The sequence below is a fragment of the Bufo gargarizans genome, chromosome 5 (genome assembly GCF_014858855.1).
Source record: "Bufo gargarizans isolate SCDJY-AF-19 chromosome 5, ASM1485885v1, whole genome shotgun sequence".
NCBI classification, from domain to species: domain Eukaryota; kingdom Metazoa; phylum Chordata; class Amphibia; order Anura; family Bufonidae; genus Bufo; species Bufo gargarizans.
In genome coordinates this window covers 469,121,341-469,141,100 of record NC_058084.1, presented here as the reverse complement: position 1 = coordinate 469,141,100, position 19,760 = coordinate 469,121,341, and the positions used below count along the sequence as shown (strand labels likewise).

At 50.6% G+C, this 19,760-nt stretch overlaps 1 protein-coding gene across 2 annotated transcripts; it reads right to left on the bottom strand.

Annotated features, from left to right (window-relative positions):
- Positions 1-5: 5 nt before the first annotated feature.
- LOC122938758 (autophagy-related protein 9A-like) lies at positions 6-18,890 on the bottom strand. Of its 2 annotated transcripts, none has more exons than XM_044294504.1 (15): positions 18,736-18,890; positions 12,206-12,342; positions 11,806-11,849; positions 11,254-11,318; positions 9,455-9,622; positions 7,561-7,702; positions 6,679-7,427; positions 6,326-6,479; positions 5,407-5,586; positions 4,856-5,101; positions 4,560-4,774; positions 4,117-4,225; positions 3,920-4,004; positions 3,343-3,493; positions 6-1,230 (listed from the first exon to the last, which is right to left on the bottom strand). In XM_044294504.1, the coding sequence occupies exons 2-14, from the start codon at positions 12,312-12,314 to the stop codon at positions 3,357-3,359; spliced, it is 2,403 nt and encodes an 800-aa protein (XP_044150439.1). In that variant the 5' UTR covers positions 12,315-12,342; positions 18,736-18,890; the 3' UTR covers positions 6-1,230; positions 3,343-3,356. The 2 variants fall into 2 exon arrangements, with proteins under 2 accessions (XP_044150439.1, XP_044150440.1); XM_044294505.1 differs by lacking the exon at positions 18,736-18,890 and adding an exon at positions 13,955-14,104.
- Positions 18,891-19,760: the final 870 nt, after the last annotated feature.

Sequence of the window (19,760 nt, the reverse complement as noted above, 5' to 3'; positions counted from 1 at the left end):
AGCCATGCCGTAGCCTGCGTCTGCAGTGCATGAGGTTGGGGGGGGGGGAAAGGTCAGCTCCGCTGGGCACAAAGCCGCCTCTTCGTCGGTGGGCACAGCTTGGCACTGTTAGCAGATGGGGACAGGACCCTTTCTGAGGTGAGTGCACACAGCATGGAGGATATGGATGTAGTCACTTGCTATATACAGATGGAGCAGACCCAGTGCATCAAATATCCCCTAAAGCACCAATGCTCTGAGCGGGGCTCCAGCCTCACAGAGGATGGTCACCACGTCCACGACACTGTACGGGGCAGATTACAGAGTGCGTCACCTGCACCCATTTTTTCCCTCCGCACACCTCTCTTCCTGAGCAGCAGTGACTCCCCCCCCCCCCCCGGGGCGTAGTATAATAGTGTTATTACAGGACGCTCCGGATCCTGTACTGAAGTTTGTACCTTTAAGTCCTGAGGAGATAAAATGTACATGTTTCTCAAATAGGCAGGCGGCGCAGAGTCCGTGGAGGCGGGGGTCGGCCACACCGCGTGGCTTCGTGGAGACCCCTTTTAACAAAAAAAACAACATTCAGAAAGAGGAGGATCACGTCCATCTGTAGTGAATATGGACACCATGGATGGGTCTGTGGGTGCTGTTCTTCATAGTGTCCATTGAGCACGTGATGGCGCCCCCTAGAGCAGCATGTGAAATGTGTTTGGCGCAGCATTGCTGAGATATGAATGCGGTTCCTCTGCCGTCGACAGGCAGCTCCCCACCCCGGTACGAAAGGCACTTCTGAAACGCACGTCCTGGCGTCCGCCATTGAGATTTAGCAGCAGCCGTGATGTCGTCGTTGATGGCGGGGTGCTCTGCACACCTTCAATGAGGGGTAGTGTTATGGCAATGATGGTGGTGGGTGGCGAAATCATCGCAAAGCAGCAGGCGGTTCCCACAAAGCAGTGGGCGGGAGGCTCTGAAGGGCCACGTCCTGGGGGTTGAGGTTCTCGGGGACAATAGATAATAACACTGTAAGAAATCTCCGGATACACGCGGCGAGTAGCTTATTCAAGTCACTGACAAATACAGACGCTGCCCCTTTAAAGGGGAGGAGGTGCACACAGGACCCCTTAGAGTACAGCGAGTATCACAAAACGTCCCCCCGGCCAAGCACACACCAATATCTTCTGAAATCACTGACGGCGGGGGGGAAGGGGACCCCAATACTGCAGCCCAGGTACAAATGTCAACAGGGACCTGCAAAAAAAATAAAAAAATGATGAGGGATGTGCTGCTGATCCTATCCTGTGTGATACAGTCTGCTGAGCTGTGTATCTAATCCTGTCCTGTGTGATACTGTCTGCTGAGCTGTGTATCTAATCCTATCCTGTGTGATACTGTCTGCTGAGCTGTGTATCTAATCCTATCCTGTGTGATACTGTCTGCTGAGCTGTGTATCTAATCCTATCCTGTGTGATACTGTCTGCTGAGCTGTGTATCTAATCCTATCCTGTGTGATACTGTCTGCTGAGCTGTGTATCTAATCCTATCCTGTGTAATATTGTCTGCTGAGCTGTGTATCTAATTCTATCCTGTGTGATACTGTCTGCTGAGCTGTGTATCTAATCATGTCCTGTGTGATACTGTCTGCTGAGCTGTGTATCTAATCCTATCCTGTGTGATACTGTCTGCTGAGCTGTGTATCTAATCCTATCCTGTGTGATACTGTCTGCTGAGCTGTGTATCTAATCCTATCCTGTGTGATACTCTCTGCTGAGCTGGGTATCTAATCCTATGTGATACTGTCTGCTGAGCTGTGTATCTAATCCTATCCTGTGTGATACTACCTGCTGAGCTGTGTATCTAATCCTCCCCTGTGTGATACTGTCTGCTGAGCTGTGTATCTAATCCTATCCTGTGTGATACTGTCTGCTGAGCTGTGTATCTAATCCTATCCTGTGTGATACTGTCTGCTGAGCTGTGTATCTAATCCTATCCTGTGTGATACTGTCTGCTGAGCTGGGTATCTAATCCTATCCTGTGTGATACTGTCTGCTGAGCTGTGTATCTAATCCTATCCTGTGTGATACTGTCTGCTGAGCTGTGTATCTAATCCTATGTGATACTGTCTGCTGAGCTGTGTATCTAATCCTATCCTGTGTGATACTACCTGCTGAGCTGTGTATCTAATCCTCCCCTGTGTGATACTGTCTGCTGAGCTGTGTATCTAATCCTATCCTGTGTGATACTGTCTGCTGAGCTGTGTATCTAATCCTATCCTGTGTGATACTGTCTGCTGAGCTGTGTATCTAATCCTATCCTGTGTGATACTGTCTGCTGAGCTGTGTATCTAATCCTATCCTGTGTGATACTGTCTGCTGAGCTGTGTATCTAATCCTATCCTGTGTGATACTGTCTGCTGAGCTGTGTATCTAATCCTATCCTGTGTGATACTGTCTGCTGAGCTGTGTATCTAATCCTATCCTGTGTGATACTGTCTGCTGAGCTGTGTATCTAATCCTATCCTGTGTGATACTGTCTGCTGAGCTGTGTATCTAATCCTATCCTGTGTGATACTGTCTGCTGAGCTGTGTATCTAATCCTATCCTGTGTGATACTGTCTGCTGAGCTGTGTATCTAATCCTATGTGATACTGTCTGCTGAGCTGTGTATCTAATCCTATCCTGTGTGATACTGTCTGCTGAGCTGTGTATCTAATCCTATCCTGTGTGATACTGTCTGCTGAGCTGTGTATCTAATCCTATCCTGTGTGATACTGTCTGCTGAGCTGTGTATCTAATCCTATCCTGTGTGATACTGTCTGCTGAGCTGTGTATCTAATCCTATCCTGTGTGATACTGTCTGCTGAGCTGGGTATCTAATCCTATCCTGTGTGATACTGTCTGCTGAGCTGTGTATCTAATCCTATCCTGTGTGATACTGTCTGCTGAGCTGTGTATCTAATCCTATGTGATACTGTCTGCTGAGCTGTGTATCTAATCCTATCCTGTGTGATACTACCTGCTGAGCTGTGTATCTAATCCTCCCCTGTGTGATACTGTCTGCTGAGCTGTGTATCTAATCCTATCCTGTGTGATACTGTCTGCTGAGCTGTGTATCTAATCCTATCCTGTGTGATACTGTCTGCTGAGCTGTGTATCTAATCCTATCCTGTGTGATACTGTCTGCTGAGCTGGGTATCTAATCCTATCCTGTGTGATACTGTCTGCTGAGCTGGGTATCTAATCCTATCCTGTGTGATACTGTCTGCTGAGCTGCGTATCTAATCCTGTCCTGTGTGATACTGTCTGCTGAGCTGTGTATTTACCCCCCCGCCCCCAAAGCCTCTTTTCCCCGAACCCGACTCACAGGAGTCCTGTGTGCTAGCTGCTTGCACTGCTGCTTGTGCTGTGTCCTGCTGATGCCGCCTGTAGAGGGGTCCTTTCTTCTATCTGCTGTTCCTCCACCCAGCCACCGAGACGCAGACCCCGATACCCGGACCGATGATCGGACCAACTGCCTGCAGGAAAAGAACATTAACTATAGAGCTGAAAACTGCATCAAGGAATGATGGGTGGGGGGAGACTCAGAGGGGTGCCAGCCCCGGCAGGGGAGGGGTGCCAGCCCCGACAGAGGAGGGCAGGGGAGGGGTGCCAGCCCCGACAGAGGAGGGCAGGGGAGGGGTGCCAGCCCCGACAGAGGAGGGCAGGGGAGGGGTGCCAGCCCCGACAGAGGAGGGGTGCCAGCCCCGACAGAGGAGGGCAGGGGAGGGGTGCCAGCCCCGACAGAGGAGGGCAGGGGAGGGGTGCCAGCCCCGACAGAGGAGGGCAGGGGAGGGGTGCCAGCCCCGACAGAGGAGGGCAGGGGAGGGGTGCCAGCCCCGACAGAGGAGGGCAGGGGTGCGAGACTATTATAGTATTACATGAACTATAGACATAAAATATACCTGGGGGTTGTCTTTGATGCGGTGACATGTCTGCTGCCTGCCACATCCCTAGGGGGCGCTGTGACGAGCCTTGATTCTGATGCACCTGAAATCACAATAATCCTAACATTACTCAGCCTCCTACTGACACTGAGGGGCACTGGCTGGAGCAGGGCATGGGACTCCCGTCATGTATGTAAAGAGCCATGTAGTCTTACCTCATGCATGTAAATTGCATGGAGGCTCATCTCAGCAGATGCAAACTCTAAAGCCAGCAGGGACGAGCGAGAGATGCTCTGGATCTCGGAGTCGCTGGGAGACATGACGCTGACAGGGAAGACAGGGTCGTTAATTACAGTGCAGAGAAAATAATCATTAATAAGTCATTATTACAAGGACTACAACCCCCAACATCTGACAAACTGAAACCAAGCAACTAAAGGGGCTGCCATCCTTATCAGCTGCAGTAATCCTTGTGGTAGCGCAGTACAAGCTCCTGGCCTCCAGGTGGCGCTGCCTGCACAGGATCTCACTTTCCTGCATCTGGTTACTACAAGTCACAGTGTGAACTGCGCCCCACAGAAAACCTGCAGCTCCAACCGTACACAGTTTATATTCTTATTGTACCCTTCTTCGGGGGATATGCTGTGGGGTCACCAACCTCTGCTGCAGGACAGTCCGGTCGCTGTTGTACAGAGAAGTATTAGAGTGCATCCCATGTGGTCGGCCGGAGATCTGCGACGCGGACAGAGATGCCAGGACACTTGCCGCAGCAGATGCAGTAGTGGTGGGCTGGGCAAAGCGGCGGTCTCGGGTGGGTAACCCACTGGCGGTCAAGACGGGATGTACCAGGACACTGGCCAGCAAATTATCAGGCTGAAGTGGGGTGAAACAGCAGAATTAGCAAGAGCCGAGAAGTGAACGGCGCTGTGGGCGGAGCCAAGAGGACATACTGACCGCGGTCCCAGACTCGTTAGACAAGATGGAGCTGCAGATGGGGGCCTCACACAGAATCTGCTGGGCAGGGGGGGCATTGGCAGCGTCTTGGTGAACCTTCTCTTTAACGTGGCCAATGAACACGGAGCTCTCCAGCGGGGGGTGCCACTGCGGGTTCGTGATCGCAAAATGCATCAAGGACAACTCTGTCTTCCCGTTCTCCGCCTGCTGGTACACGGAGGCCTGAGTCTGCCCCTCCGACATCCACTGTGGGCAAGACAAAATGGCGCAAGGGGAATAACATATTACGGTCATGCATCTAAAAATATAAATATATATTTAAAAAAAATTAAAAAGACTCCCGTTTTGTGCACACAGCTCCTATGAAAACGAATGTGCCTCCACAGACTATAAGCAGCGCCTGATCCTGTAGTCCGCTGGTAGAGAGGGCAGAAGTAGGGAATCCGACCGTGGAGACACATAGGTTTGTATACAGGCTGTAAACAATGGGTTGCAAAAGTGTTGACATCCCTTAGAGTGCAGCCGCTCCGCCTCGCCCCGTGATTGGTCACCTGTGGGTTTCCATGTTTTCTGATGTCCATCTGAGCAAAAGAGCAGATATCCCCGACCCCCACGACCTCCACAGAAAAGTTCCGGAAGAAGTCGATGATCTCCAGGGACTTGTGACGCAGGGAGAAGATCAGGATGAACGGGGTGATGATCGGGCTGAGGAGCTCTTCTAGGATGAAGACCTGGAATAGCAGAGACGGAAGAGGAAGGGATAAAGCCCCCCCAATATAAGCCAGGGCCCCCCAAACCCATCCAATAATAACTAAAATATACAGCATCTCACTGCAGAACCTACCCTACGCCACTCCACAAGACTGCAGAACCTACCCTACGCCACACCACAAGACTACAGAACCTACCCTACGCCACACCACAAGACTACAGAACCTACCCTACGCCACACCACAAGACTACAGAACCTACCCTACGCCACACCACAAGACTACAGAACCTACCCTACGCCACAAGACTACAGAACCTTCAACCTACCCTACACCACAAGACTACAGAACCTACCCTACACCACAAGACTACAGAACCTACCCTACACCACAAGACTACAGAACCTACCCTACACCACAAGACTACAGAACCTACCCTACACCACAAGACTACAGAACCTAACCCTACACCACAAGACTACAGAACCTAACCCTACACCACAAGACTACAGAACCTACCCTACACCACAAGACTACAGAACCTAACCTACACCAACTGACAACACAAGACTCCAGAACCTACACTACACCACCTGACAACACAAGACTACAGAACCTACCCTACACCACCTGACAACACAAGACTACAGAACCTACCCTACACCACCTGACAACACAAGACTACAGAACCTACACTACACCACATAAGGCCACTACATATGTCTGTCGGACTTACACTTTCCAATACCAGTCTACTTACCGCCTTGTACTGGAAGAGCTGTGCCAACTCATCGCGGGTTTCCAGCTTGTGGGCGTGCCCCTGCCAGTGGTCCGGCATGTAGTGTATATGGGCGAGGACACACTGCAGCAGCTGCTCCGGGCACCACACCATGTGTTCGTCGGGGATAAACGACCTGCATGCAGAGGGATGTTAGTGAGGCCTCCTGCCATGACCATATCCGTTTTGCAGTCCACAAATCACGGAGCCACAAAATACGGATGCAGTCTGTGCGCTTCCCGCAATTTTCACGGGATCCACTGTAACAAAGCCTATTCTTGTCTGACTAATTTTCTGGCCATTTACCACCAATTCTCTCCCGTACGGCCACTCACCTGGCTACAGTCACCAGCACCCCGAGGACGGTAATGGCGGTCAGTATGTGCTGGACAGTCAGCACATCTTCATCGTACACAGTCAGCGCAATGAGGACGGCCAGCAGGGACCCCGCGAAGAAGCCCAGGTTCTTGGCGGCAATGGCCAGCAGCGGTGAAGCGAAGGAGTTCATGTACTTTGTAGCCGGCTTATAACCGCGGCTCAGCCGCGTCTGGAGCTCGTGCGTCAGCTCGTTAAAATGCCGCAGGTAGAGTCGGCCGTAGAGCGACCACCGCCTGGCGCCCAGGCTGCCCGGCTCCCTCTTAATGACTTCAGTGTAGCTGAAAAAGGCATAGAGAATCTGCCAGACCAGTATGAAGGGGCACAGAAAGAGGTTGGCCAGTCCGAGGAGGAGGATGGTGCGGCTCAGCTCCTGGGCGAGCTCCAGCCTCTGCCCTGGACGCTTGTACTTGGGCTGAAGGCTCCATTTGTTCTGGAAGAGAGACCCCGGGCCCCAGAAGAAGAGAAGCTCCAGGTTGTACTTGAGGCCCTGGCTGAGGAACGTGACCTCCCCGACCAGAGGGAGGCAGAAGCGAACAGGCAGGAGGCTTTTGTTGATCATGGCCACCATGTAGTTCTTGAAGCGCAGGATGCGGTGGTAGATGTCCAGCTCGGTCAGCTCCTTCTTGTGAACGCACATGGGCTGCTCTTTCTGCAGCGAGATGAGACGAGCCTGGACCTCCTGCCAGGAGAAGTTACACAACTCGTCCTGCAAGACAAAAGGGGAGGGGAAGGAAACGTAGAGCAGAGCCGAGGAGAACCCGGCCTCACAACAACCGCTGCAGGTCTGCCAAACCCCAACCAAGCCCCGGCCGCAATCATCTTCTCCAGATGTTACTCACCGAGGGGATTTTTAGGGCTCGGACGTAGAACTTTCGGATCTCCCAGTAACTCAGCAGATTACAGAACATCTTGACGAGACGGTAAAGCCAAAATATGGCCGCCATGACCAGCAGGAAAATGATCCAACCGCTCTCCTGGATCCTGGGTGTAAAATGGGGACAAACAGACAGAAAATAATGATCATAAGAGTCAGTGTACATTACTTATCCTGTATTATACTCCAGAGCTGCACTCACTATTCTGCTGGTGCAGTCACTGTGTACATACATTACTTATCCTGTACTGATCCTGAGTTACATCCTGCATTATACTCCAGAGCTGCACTCACTATTCTGCTGGTGCAGTCACTGTGTACATACATTACTTATCCTGTACTGATCCTGAGTTACATCCTGTATTATACTCCAGAGCTGCACTCACTATTCTGCTGGTGCAGTCACTGTGTACATACATTACTTATCCTGTACTGATCCTGAGTTACATCCTGTATTATACTCCAGAGCTGCACTCACTATTCTGCTGGTGGAGTCACTGTGTACATACATTACTTATCCTGTATTATACTCCAGAGCTGCACTCACTATTCTGCGGGTGCAGTCACTGTGTACATACATTACATTACTTATCCTGTACTGATCCTGAGTTACATCCTGTATTATACTCCAGAGCTGCACTCACTATTCTGCGGGTGCAGTCACTGTGTACATACATTACATTACTTATCCTGTACTGATCCTGAGTTACATCCTGTATTATACTCCAGAGCTGCACTCACTGTTCTGCTGGTGCAGTCACTGTGTACATACATTACTTATCCTGTACTGATCCTGAGTTACATCCTGTATTATACTCCAGAGCTGCACTCACTATTCTGCTGGTGGAGTCACTGTGTACATACATTACTTATCCAGTACTGATCCTGAGTTACATCCTGTATTATACTCCAGAGCTGCACTCACTATTCTGCTGGTGCAGTCACTGTGTACATACATTACTTATCCTGTACTGATCCTGAGTTACATCCTGTATTATACTCCAGAGCTGCACTCACTATTCTGCTGGTGCAGTCACTGTGTACCTACATTACTTATCCTGTACTGTTCCTTAGTTACATCCTGTATTATACTCCAGAGCTGTACTCACTATTCCGCAGGCTTCTGAGCTGAAATCTCTCAGCATTCCCCGCTTGTTCAGTTTCTGTACAGTGCTTACTAGTGATCTGCATTCTGGGAACTGTTATCGTACCCCATCTTGCCGACCATTTAGCAGTCAGCAGCACTTTGAATACAGCTCTGGGTGATAACACTAGATGGTATAGAATTATTTATGATGGGGCTGCTGATATTTTGTTACTGTCCAGGAAGAAGCTGAATTAGGGTCCATTCACACGTCCGTTGTTTGTTTCCTGATCTGTTCCGTTTTTTGCTGAACAGATCTGGACCCATTCATTTTCAATGGGTCCTGAAAAAAAACGGACAGCACAATGTCTGATTTTTTTTCAGGACCCATTGAAAATGAATGGGTCCAGATCTGGTCCAGATCTGTTCAGCAAAAAACGGAACAGATCAGGAAACAAACAACGGACGTGTGAATGGACCCTTATACATGAAAAACGGACACTGAGGGTGAACCAGCAGCACAACGACTGTCCGAGCCGTGCCCAATACCTGCATGGGGTGCTCAGAGCCAACGGCAAGGGGTGTTAAGGGGTTAATGAGCCCCAGAGCGGCAGGACACCATTAGGAAACGCACATAATCAGATCAGTCAGCAGCAGCTTGTTGACCGTTTCCAGGGAGCAAAGTAACAGTGGTAAAGACGGCGGGTTTACATTACTGGACTGTACGGCCACTAGTGGAGAGCAGCGGCGCCTCAGTCCTGAGCAGAAGACCTACCTGAGGGCGCACTGCTGGGCAGGCAGAATGGCGTCGGCCAGGGTCACCTTGTTTCGGTCAGGACTGACCCCTGAGTGCGTGTGGTTGACGGGTTTATTGGCAAAGAGGACGTCATATTCCACACAGCGGAAGAGGAAGGTGGTGAACGTGACGACGAACAGGAACTGGCTGCAGGGAGGGAAACGGGGCAGCGGTTATACAGGGGGGACCCCCCCGAGAACGTCAGGGAGGGAGGGGGTTAATGGGGGATCAGACTGCCACAGCCAGCAGTACCACACAGGATAGGATTAGATACACAGCTCAGCAGACAGTATCACGCAGGATAGGATTAGATACACAGCTCAGCAGACAGTATAACACAGGATAGGATTAGATACACAGCTCAGCAGACATTATCACACAGGAGAGGATTAGATACACAGCTCAGCAGACAGTATCACACAGGATAGGATTAGATACACAGCTCAGCAGACAGTATCACACAGGATAGGATTAGATACACAGCTCAGCAGACTGTATCACACAGGATAGGATTAGATACACAGCTCAGCAGACAGTATCACACAGGATAGGATTAGATACACAGCTCAGCAGACAGTATAACACAGGATAGGATTAGATACACAGCTCAGCAGACTATCACACAGGATAGGATTAGATACACGGCTCAGCAGACAGTATCACACAGGATAGGATTAGATACGCAGCTCAGCAGACAGTATCACACAGGATAGGATTAGATACACAGCTCAGCAGACAGTATCACCCAGGATAGGATTAGATACACAGCTCAGCAGGCAGTATCACACAGGATAGGATTAGATACACAGCTCAGCAGACAGTATCACACAGGATAGGATTAGATACACAGCTCAGCAGACAGTATCACACAGGATAGGATTAGATACACAGCTCAGCAGACAGTATCACACAGGACAGGATTAGATACACAGCTCAGCAGACAGTATCGCACAGGATAGGATTAGATACACAGCTCAGCAGACAGTATCACACAGGATAGGATTAGATACACAGCTCAGCAGGCAGTATCACACAGGATAGGATTAGATACACAGCTCAGCAGACAGTATCACACAGGATAGGATTAGATACACAGCTCAGCAGACAGTATCACACAGGATAGGATTAGATACACAGCTCAGAAGGCAGTATCACACAGGATAGGATTAGATACACAGCTCAGCAGACAGTATCACAGGATAGGATTAGATACACAGCTCAGAAGGCAGTATCACACAGGATAGGATTAGATACACAGGTCAGTCAGCAGACAGTATCACACATGGTAGGATTAGATACACAGCATCACACAGGACAGGATTAGATACACAGGTTTAGATACACAGCTCAGCCAATGGTATCACACAGGACAGGATTAGATACACAGCTCAGCAGACAGTATCACACAGGACAGGATTAGATACACAGCTCAGAAGGCAGTATCACACAGGATAGGATTAGATACACAGGTCAGTCAGCAGACAGTATCACACATGGTAGGATTAGATACACAGCATCACACAGGACAGGATTAGATACACAGGTTTAGATACACAGCTCAGCCAATGGTATCACACAGGACAGGATTAGATACACAGCTCAGCAGACAGTATCATGCGGATTAGATACACTGCTCAGCAGACAGTATCACGCACATTAGATACACTGCTCAGCAGACAGTATCATGTGGATTAGATACACTGCTCAGCAGACAGTATCACGCAGATTAGATACACCGTAGGGTCTGATATAATCAGCACAGAATGCTTTCTACTTACACAAGTTCGAAGAAGTCGGAGAGCACCATGCAGGTGAAGCCATTCTTCTGGTGGAAGTGGTAGATGTGCAGCGAGTGGTCAAGGAAAGGTACCAGGACCGCCAGCAGGGGGCGTCAACACTACCGCTCCATCAGCACATGATGATGAGGAGGTGGTGGTGTCGCCCCCTCTAATCGGCCATGTCTTATTGCAGGGCTGGCCAACCTGTGGCTCTCCAGCTGTTGTAAAACTACAACTCCCACCATGCTTTGCTGTAGGCTGATACCTGTAGGCAGTCTAGGCATGCTGGGAGTTGTAGTTTTGCAACAGCTGGAGAGCCTCAGGTTGACCATCCCTGTCTTATTGTCACCACCTCCCCCACCGGTCACCCATTTGTCTCTCAGGAGCCTGGGAAAGATGGGTGACCACTGACCGCCCCTCTAGTCCCAGGCTGATGTTCACCGAGAGGTTACTGGGCCTGGGAAACCTCTGCCTACAATCCTCCACCCACAACCCAGTCATCAAAACATTAGCTGCAGCTTGTGTGGTAACCAGTGTCACAGGAAAGGATATCTTGGTGAAGAAGTTATCCAAGTTCTTAATGTGATGCCAGGAGTCTGGAGACCAAGAAAAAACGGAAAGATTAGTGGATCCGACACAAAACCTGCGCCGGGCCCCCCCACCAGACGGTCCCCTGTGGCCGACGGTCCCTGGGCCCCTAAGCACCAGCATTGGCATCTCTTTCTTCGCCGGCTTTTCCATTGCATTCCTATGGGCCTTAGAGGGGATGTCCAGGATTACACTGCACATGGCCTCTTTCTTCTTGAAACAGCGCCACCCCTGTCTACAGGCTGTGTCTGGTATTGCAGCTATTGAGTGTTCCTTTAAAGGAGTTTATGGGGGTCCTCTCTACTCTATGATGTCATCAATGAAGCAGAGGGGACCTATAATTGAAGTTGCGGGAGGGACCTACCTTTGACGGCTTCTGGGACGTGCACCAGTAGGTCCTCCTCCCCCGGGGGCGAATCCTCCTCAAAGTCTTCTAACCTCTGATACTCTCGGTATTGTTCCTGCGGCTCCATCCTCAAGACATCGCCGTCTCCGGATCAGCTGAGAACACAAACATCACCAGGGGTTATCCAGAGAGACATCGTGCTCCACTCACATCCAAAGCTGCATTCACAGTTTGCTGGGTGCCAATGTGCATAGAAACCAAAGTACGGCTGAGACCCCCCCCCCACAATGCACCAGTACGGACCACGGACCAGCAGGAGACGCGAGGACGGGGCCAAAAACAACCCAGAGGGTTTCTTATTGCAGCTCTGGATGTGATGGAGTCCAGTTAAATCATTGGTCAGCGACCCTTCAGAACTCCAGGGGTCGTGAAACTACAACTCTCAGCATGTACGCCGGCTAAGCTGTTCTTGGAATGCTCCTAAGAGTCAATGAAGCATGCTGGGAGTTGTAGTTTCATAACAGCTGGAGGTTTCTTCCTGGACAGACACTGGATACAGCTCTGGATGTGACTGGAGCCTAAAATCTGTATTAAACCAGCAAAGGATTGAGGGAAATGTGAGGTCAGTGCAGCTCCGGATGTGACTGGAGTACAGGACATGATGTAGCGTGGTGACCCCGGGACAACGCGCAGGTTGTAGGATCCGATTATACACGGGAACCGGAACCATCGGAGCGGCCCGATCCCGCAGATTAGCCGACGTAAACAGGGTTATTCTTAGCTTTTCCCGGAGATGTGCGAGCAGAGCTTCCCTGGCAGAAGGCACATGGTGTCCTGGCCCGGAGCCTGGTGACACGAGCCATGTGCGTCTCCGGATAAACAAGTGACGTATAAAGTGTCACCCCGGCTCCCAGACGCCGTCCCAGACCTTAAAGGGGCGCTCCACAATGGTATAAATAAAGTTTATTGAAGACAGCACGCCACTTGTTCACCATCTGCCCCCCGGAGCCGATCTCAGGACCCTCCGTGGCCCATGTGTGGTGTTCACTTCAATAAACTTTATTTACACTTCTTTTAATGAACATTTCCCCATATATGAAAAGGAATGAGATTTTGGACAAACTGGGCGTCCACCGTTACCAAAGTCCCCTCCAGGGGGGGGTGGACCCCCGGCTCTCCTACACTCCTGAACAGACAGGCAGCGTCATGGATGGATCTCATCCTCAAAACATTTCACATGTATTCTCTCTAGTCACATCCAGAGCTGCTTTCAAAATTCTGCTGCTTGTTTCTCTCTACCTCAGTGACCCATCAGGTCGACTAGAACCGAGCGTCTGTCATCTTTTAGCTCCCACAATGCCCTCTGGCAACAGGAAACTGGCAGCATTCCGAATGCAGCTTTGGATGTGCTTGGAGTAGAAGACATGAAAAAAAATAATTCAGGATCAGTACCAGGTAAGTAGAGTTTATAATTGACAAAGTCACACACTGAAGCAGGCCCACGGTGCCACCACTCTGCCCTGAAGAGGGCACCTGCAAAAATAATAAAAAATATATAAATCTTTACCCAGAAAATTCCCATATTCCGAATTCTGAGCAGTACTGGTCCGAAACAGGCAAAGCTGCCCGATCTAGCAGGTAAGTGTTTGATCCTCAACGCCATTCGGAGCTCTGATTTCCTCATAGTAAGCTGACCAATGGGGCGGGATCACTCGCTCGGCGGTGGGCACCGACATAAGACCTGTAGGTCCTGAAGCTCTGAGTTACCTGCCAGTCTCTGCGTCTCGCGTTCTCCGCCCGTCAGGCCGCCCGCTGATGTCACCCGTCTGCACCGAGCCCGGGTGATTACAATCAACGATCCAGGTGCTGCCCGAGGACAACAAGCAACAAGCTCCGCCCAGGGCACAGCGGCCAATCACAGCAGTGGGAATAATTATACATCCGGCATCATCAGTGCTGGAATCCCCTGTATATGACATATATACGTGTGTATAATAACACCGCCATATCACACAGAACACAATAAGTGAAGAGCAAACACATAACATCCCGTTACAGAACCGCCACATGTCAGAGTGCATGTCTGCCGTGTGCTGGAGGCTATCCTCTGAGACAACGATGGAACCTACAAAGAGGCCATCCTCTGAGACAACGATGGAACCTACAAAGAGGCTATCCTCTGAGACAACAATGGAACCTACCACAAGGCTATCCTCTGAGACAACAATGGAACCTACCAAAAGTCTATCCTCTGTGACAACAATGTCTCCAGGGAGAGCCTTGTGGTGGGTTCCAACAATAAAACCCACCAGAATACTATCCCCGGAGACAACAATGAGACCCCCCACCACAAGGCTATCCTCCGAGACACAGATGAGATTCCCACAAGGCTATTCTCTGAGACAATGATGAAACCCACCACAAGGCTATCCTCTGGGACAAAGACGAATCCCACCACAAGGCTATCACGAGACACAGATGAAACTCACCACAAGGCTACCCTCAAAGGCCAGAACAGTGTTATATTGAAAAAGTCCCAAATCTAGAGTTAATAATATTCTATGGACCCTATATATTATATATGACTGGTGTCATGGTTACAGCGGGCCCCTGGATCACACGTGTGACTTTGGTGTCGCCCTCTAGGCTATCACCCGCTGGTATGTGGGGTGACTGCATTCATACATGTCTGAGGGAGCACTTCACTGATAATTAGTAGGTGACTCAATGAGCTGCGTACCGGAAACGGCGGCCGTCATCTACTACAAACAACCGCAGCTATACAGGTGTTATCAGGGGCCAAGCAGGAGGAGCCCAAGTAAACACAGGGGCCCCACACACAGCGCTCAGGGATGGTCTGCAAACTGGTCCAGTAGAACACAAGAGGAGTTTGGGGTTCACAAGACAACCACCCGTAAAGCTAGTGGAAAGACGACAGGGCACCCTAACGGGGAGGGGGGAGGTGAAGAGGTGGTGGAAGGGTTAAGTGACATGAGGCACTTCTGCTGTGATGGGCCCCGAGGGGGCACTTCCGTGACAAGGGGCCGTAACTGGGGGCACTTCTGCAACAAAGGTGCCCTAATGGGGAAGGGGGTGCTCCCTACACAGCGGCCAGGCGTAGACGCATAACCTTACTAAGGTTGTTTTTGGGTCCAGTATACCTTGGCTTCCCACTGTCCTACTTCTAGTTTACAGGGGTCGTCCAGTTTAAAGGTGGTCTCCTCTTGACTTTATATTCCCCCGTCCCCCGTTGTCAGAAGGAGAAAGCAGCAGTAAAGCCAGATACAGCGCGGGACGAGGCCGCCCCCAGTTATGTAAGGTCGGGGTGTGGTCCTCCACCCCGGCCCGGCACGTAGCTGACTAGGCCGGAGCTCACGTTTCCTCACCACCACCACGTCCCAGGAGGCTGGAGTCACCCCTGAGTCACTCAGCGTCACCCACAGGCTGTGCAGACTGTAAACACAGGGTGGAGGAGGAGGTGAGAAGCTTAGCTATGCGGACACTTACAGCTACCTACCCAGCTGTCCTACAGCTCTGATTGGCAAGTCTGCCGACACACGCCGCGTGACATCTCATAGGATATAAACCGACAGTCAAGAGAAGCTGGGTGACCACCCACCAAGCAGCAAAGAGAAGCTATAGGGGTCCACATGGCTCAAGGTCACGGCCATGGGGGCCATTGGGTTCAGGACCCCACTTTAGGGGCCTGTGTCGCCTGGCAGAAACAACTTTGGGGGCCCATATGGTCTAGCAACAATGCTATGGGTGCCAATATGGCTCATTGATATGGAGGCCACGTAGATCAGTGGAAGCACTATTGGGCCCAAGGGCCACATGGCTCAGCAGCGACAATATGGTGACTTGGTAGTTCAGAGATACCGCTATGGGGGTCCACGTGGTACAAAGGCAGCTGCGTAGCTTTGCAGCACTATGGTGGTGGTGTGGATCAGTGGTACCTCTATGGGGGCTCATGTGGCTCACTGGTACCTCTATGGGGGCTCATGTGGCTCACTGGTACCTCTACGGGGGCTCATGTGGCTCACTGGTACCTCTACGGGGGCTCATGCGGCTCACTGGTACCTCTACGGGGGCTCATGCGGCTCACTGGTACCTCTACGGGGGCTCATGCGGCTCAGCGGCACCTCTATGGTGGCCCACTGGTACCTCTACGGGTGCTCATGCGGCTCAGCGGCAGCGATACTATGGTGCATACTATTGGGGCACGCTCACCGCCGCCGGTCTGTGGCCATTCACAGGTATTTATAACATGAGCGGAGGAAATGCTGAGGCTGGAATAATAACAGGTACCATAATAGCGGCAGGTTTGACGGCGGTGATGTCACTGTCAGGCGTCGCCATCTCTACGCGACCTGTTCTACCTGCCGCCTCCCCGGGCTGAGCTCTGAATCACCCCGTGATCTCACCCAGGAGTCTCAGCACAGAGGAGCCGTGTGCTACCTCACACCTCACCCCAACAAAGAGCGCCCCCCGACTGAAGCCGCTAATTCTACACCGCTTCCCGGGATCAGGAGACTGCCTGAAGGAGGGGGGTTCACCCAGCATCCACAGGCTTAGATACAGACGGTATCACATATGATGGGCTTAGACACACGGCTCCTCATATACTGAGAGATCTGTGACACACGACATTCGCCACCTTCCAGGCGCCTCTCCTGACATTGTAGTAATACTGCCAAATAACCCGAATACCGACATACATTACTTATCCTGTGCTGATCCTGCGTTACATCCTGTATTATACTCCAGAGCTGCACTCACTATTCTGCTGGGGCAGTCACTGTGTACATACATTACTTATCCTGTACTGATCCTGAGTTACATCCTGTATTATACTCCAGAGCTGCACTCACTATTCTGCTGGTGCAGTCACTGTGTACATACATTACTTATCCTGTACTGATCCTGAGTTACATCCTGTATTATACTCCAGAGCTGCACTCACTATTCTGCTGGTGCAGTCACTGTGTACATACATTACTTATCCTGTACTGATCCTGAGTTACATCCTGTATTATACTCCAGAGCTGCACTCACTATTCTGCTGGTGCAGTCACTGTGTACATACTTTACATTACTTATCCTGTACTGATCCTGAGTTACATCCTGTATTATACTCCAGAGCTAAACTCACTATTCTGCTGGTGGAGTCACTGTGTACATACATTACTTATCCTGTACTGATCCTGAGTTACATCCTGTATTATACTCCAGAGCTGCACTCACTATTCTGCTGGTGCAGTCACTGTGTACATACATTACTTATCCTGTACTGATCCTGAGTTACATCCTGTATTATACTCCAGAGCTGCACTCACTATTCTGCTGGTGCAGTCACTGTGTACATACATTACTTATCCTGTACTGATCCTGAGTTACATCCTGTATTATACTCCAGAGCTGCGCTCACTATTCTGCTGGTGCAGTCACTGTGTACATACATTACTTATCCTGTACTGATCCTGAGTTACATCCTGTATTATACTCCAGAGCTGCACTCACTATTCTGCTGGTGCAGTCACTGTGTACATACATTACTTATCCTGTACTGATCCTGAGTTACATCCTGTATTATACTCCAGAGCTGCACTCACTATTCTGCTGGTGCAGTCACTGTGCACATACATTACTTATCCTGTACTGATCCTGAGTTACATCCTGTATTATACTCTAGAGCTGCACTCACTATTCTGCTGGTGCAGTCACTGTGTACATACATTACTTATCCTGTACTGATCCTGAGTTACATCCTGTATTATACTCCAGAGCTGCACTCACTATTCTGCTGGTGGAGTCACTGTGTACATACATTACTTATCCTGTACTGATCCTGAGTTACATCCTGTATTATACTCCAGAGCTGCACTCACTATTCTGCACTGAATACAGGAAGTAATGTATGTATACAGCTCTGCACTGTTGGGTGCGGTGTATGGACTTATAGACTCTCCTGGATGATGAGCCTTATCCCCCTCCCCTCCCCCGCTCTGCAGTCCTGATTAGAGAACAGTTGCTGACTGACCCTCCTAACAGCGCCCCCCATTGCTCCAACACTATTATTAGTATTACAGCGCCATTCCTTCCCTAGTGCTGCACAGATGATAAGCGGTGCACATATGATAAGCGGTGCACATACATAATACAGACAAGTGCACTAATCATAAACAAGACGAGTTACAGACTGGTCCAGAAGGAGAGAGGGCCCTGCCCGCGAGGCTTACAATCTACATGGTATGGGAGAAGGGCACAGTGGGTGCGGGTGAAGCTGCTCGTGGCATCTGACAGTAGACTGCGACCCCCCGGCCTCTATACGGTCTATAGATATAATGACCAGGTCAGAGGTCAGCGATCTCCCGGCCTCTATAGTCTTATTACCAGGGCGGGGGTCGGGGCTTGTTATACATGTATGCAGATGTCGGGGCTTGTCCTGTGCTGACCTCCAGTCCACATTCCCACCGTGCACTGGGATTTCGGGGCTCCAGTCCCTTCTGTCAGGTCCCCGTATCGTCCCCGCGGGGCCCCTGTCTCACCTTGTCCCAGTCTGTCGGGGGCTCCTCCTCATCACATCCTGCAGATTCTGCCCTGTGTCCCTGGATCGGTGGGGGGCCCCGGGGCCCTGTGCCGGCTGTGTTGTTGCTGGGCCCTGCTGCTTTGTGCTGTCCCAGCTGCTGAGTGCGATTAGGAGGGGGCAGGATCTGAGGCCTCCCCGCCCCCGGCCTGTAACCCTCTCCCTGCCAGAGAGCTGCACACAGCAGGCTGAGGCCTGCAGAGCATCGCTCCACACCTGACTCCTGTCACTCCTCTGTATCGCCTGACACCCAGCACAGCTCCTGCTGAGCCGTGTATCTAATCCTGTGTGATACTGTCTGCTGACCTGTGTATCTAATCCTGTCCTGTGTGATCCTGCTTGCCGAGCTGTGAATCTAATCCTATCCTGTGTGATACTGTCTGCTGAGCTGTGTATCTAATCCTATCCTGTGTGATACTGTCTGCTGAGCTGTGTATCTAATCCTATCCTGTGTGATACTGTCTGCTGAGCTGTGTATCTAATCCTGTGTGATACAGTCTGCTGAGCCGTGTATCTAATCCTATCCTGTGTGATACTGTCTGCTGAGCTGTGTATCTAATCCTGTCCTGTGTGATACTGTCTGCTGAGCTGTGTATCTAATCCTATCCTGTGTGATACTGTCTGCTGAGCTGTGTATCTCATCCTATCCTGTGTGTCTGCTGAGCTGTGTATCTAATCCTATCCTGTGTGATACTGTCTGCTGAGCCATGTATCTAATCCTGTGTGATACAGTCTGCTGAGCCGTGTATCTAATCCTGTCCTGTGTGATACTGTCTGCTGAGCTGTGTATCTAATCCTGTCCTGTGTGATACTGTCTGCTGAGCTGTGTATCTAATCCTATCCTGTGTGATACTGTCTGCTGAGCTGTGTATCTAATCCTATCCTGTGTGATACTGCCTGCTGAGCTGTGTATCTAATCCTATCCTGTGTGATACTGTCTGCTGAGCTGTGTATCTAATCCTGTCCTGTGTGATACTGTCTGCTGAG

Excerpts from the sequence above, each read along its gene's own strand:
- LOC122938758 (XM_044294504.1), bottom strand. The coding sequence starts at position 12,314 with ATGGAGCCGCAGGAACAATACCGAGAGTATCAGAGGTTAGAAGACTTT. Across the intron at positions 5,102-5,406 it reads GAAAACATGGAAACCCACAG|TGGATGTCGGAGGGGCAGAC; the intron begins GTGACCAATCAC and ends TCTTGCCCACAG. Across the intron at positions 3,494-3,919 it reads GCATCAAAGACAACCCCCAG|GCAGTTGGTCCGATCATCGG; the intron begins GTATATTTTATG and ends CTTTTCCTGCAG.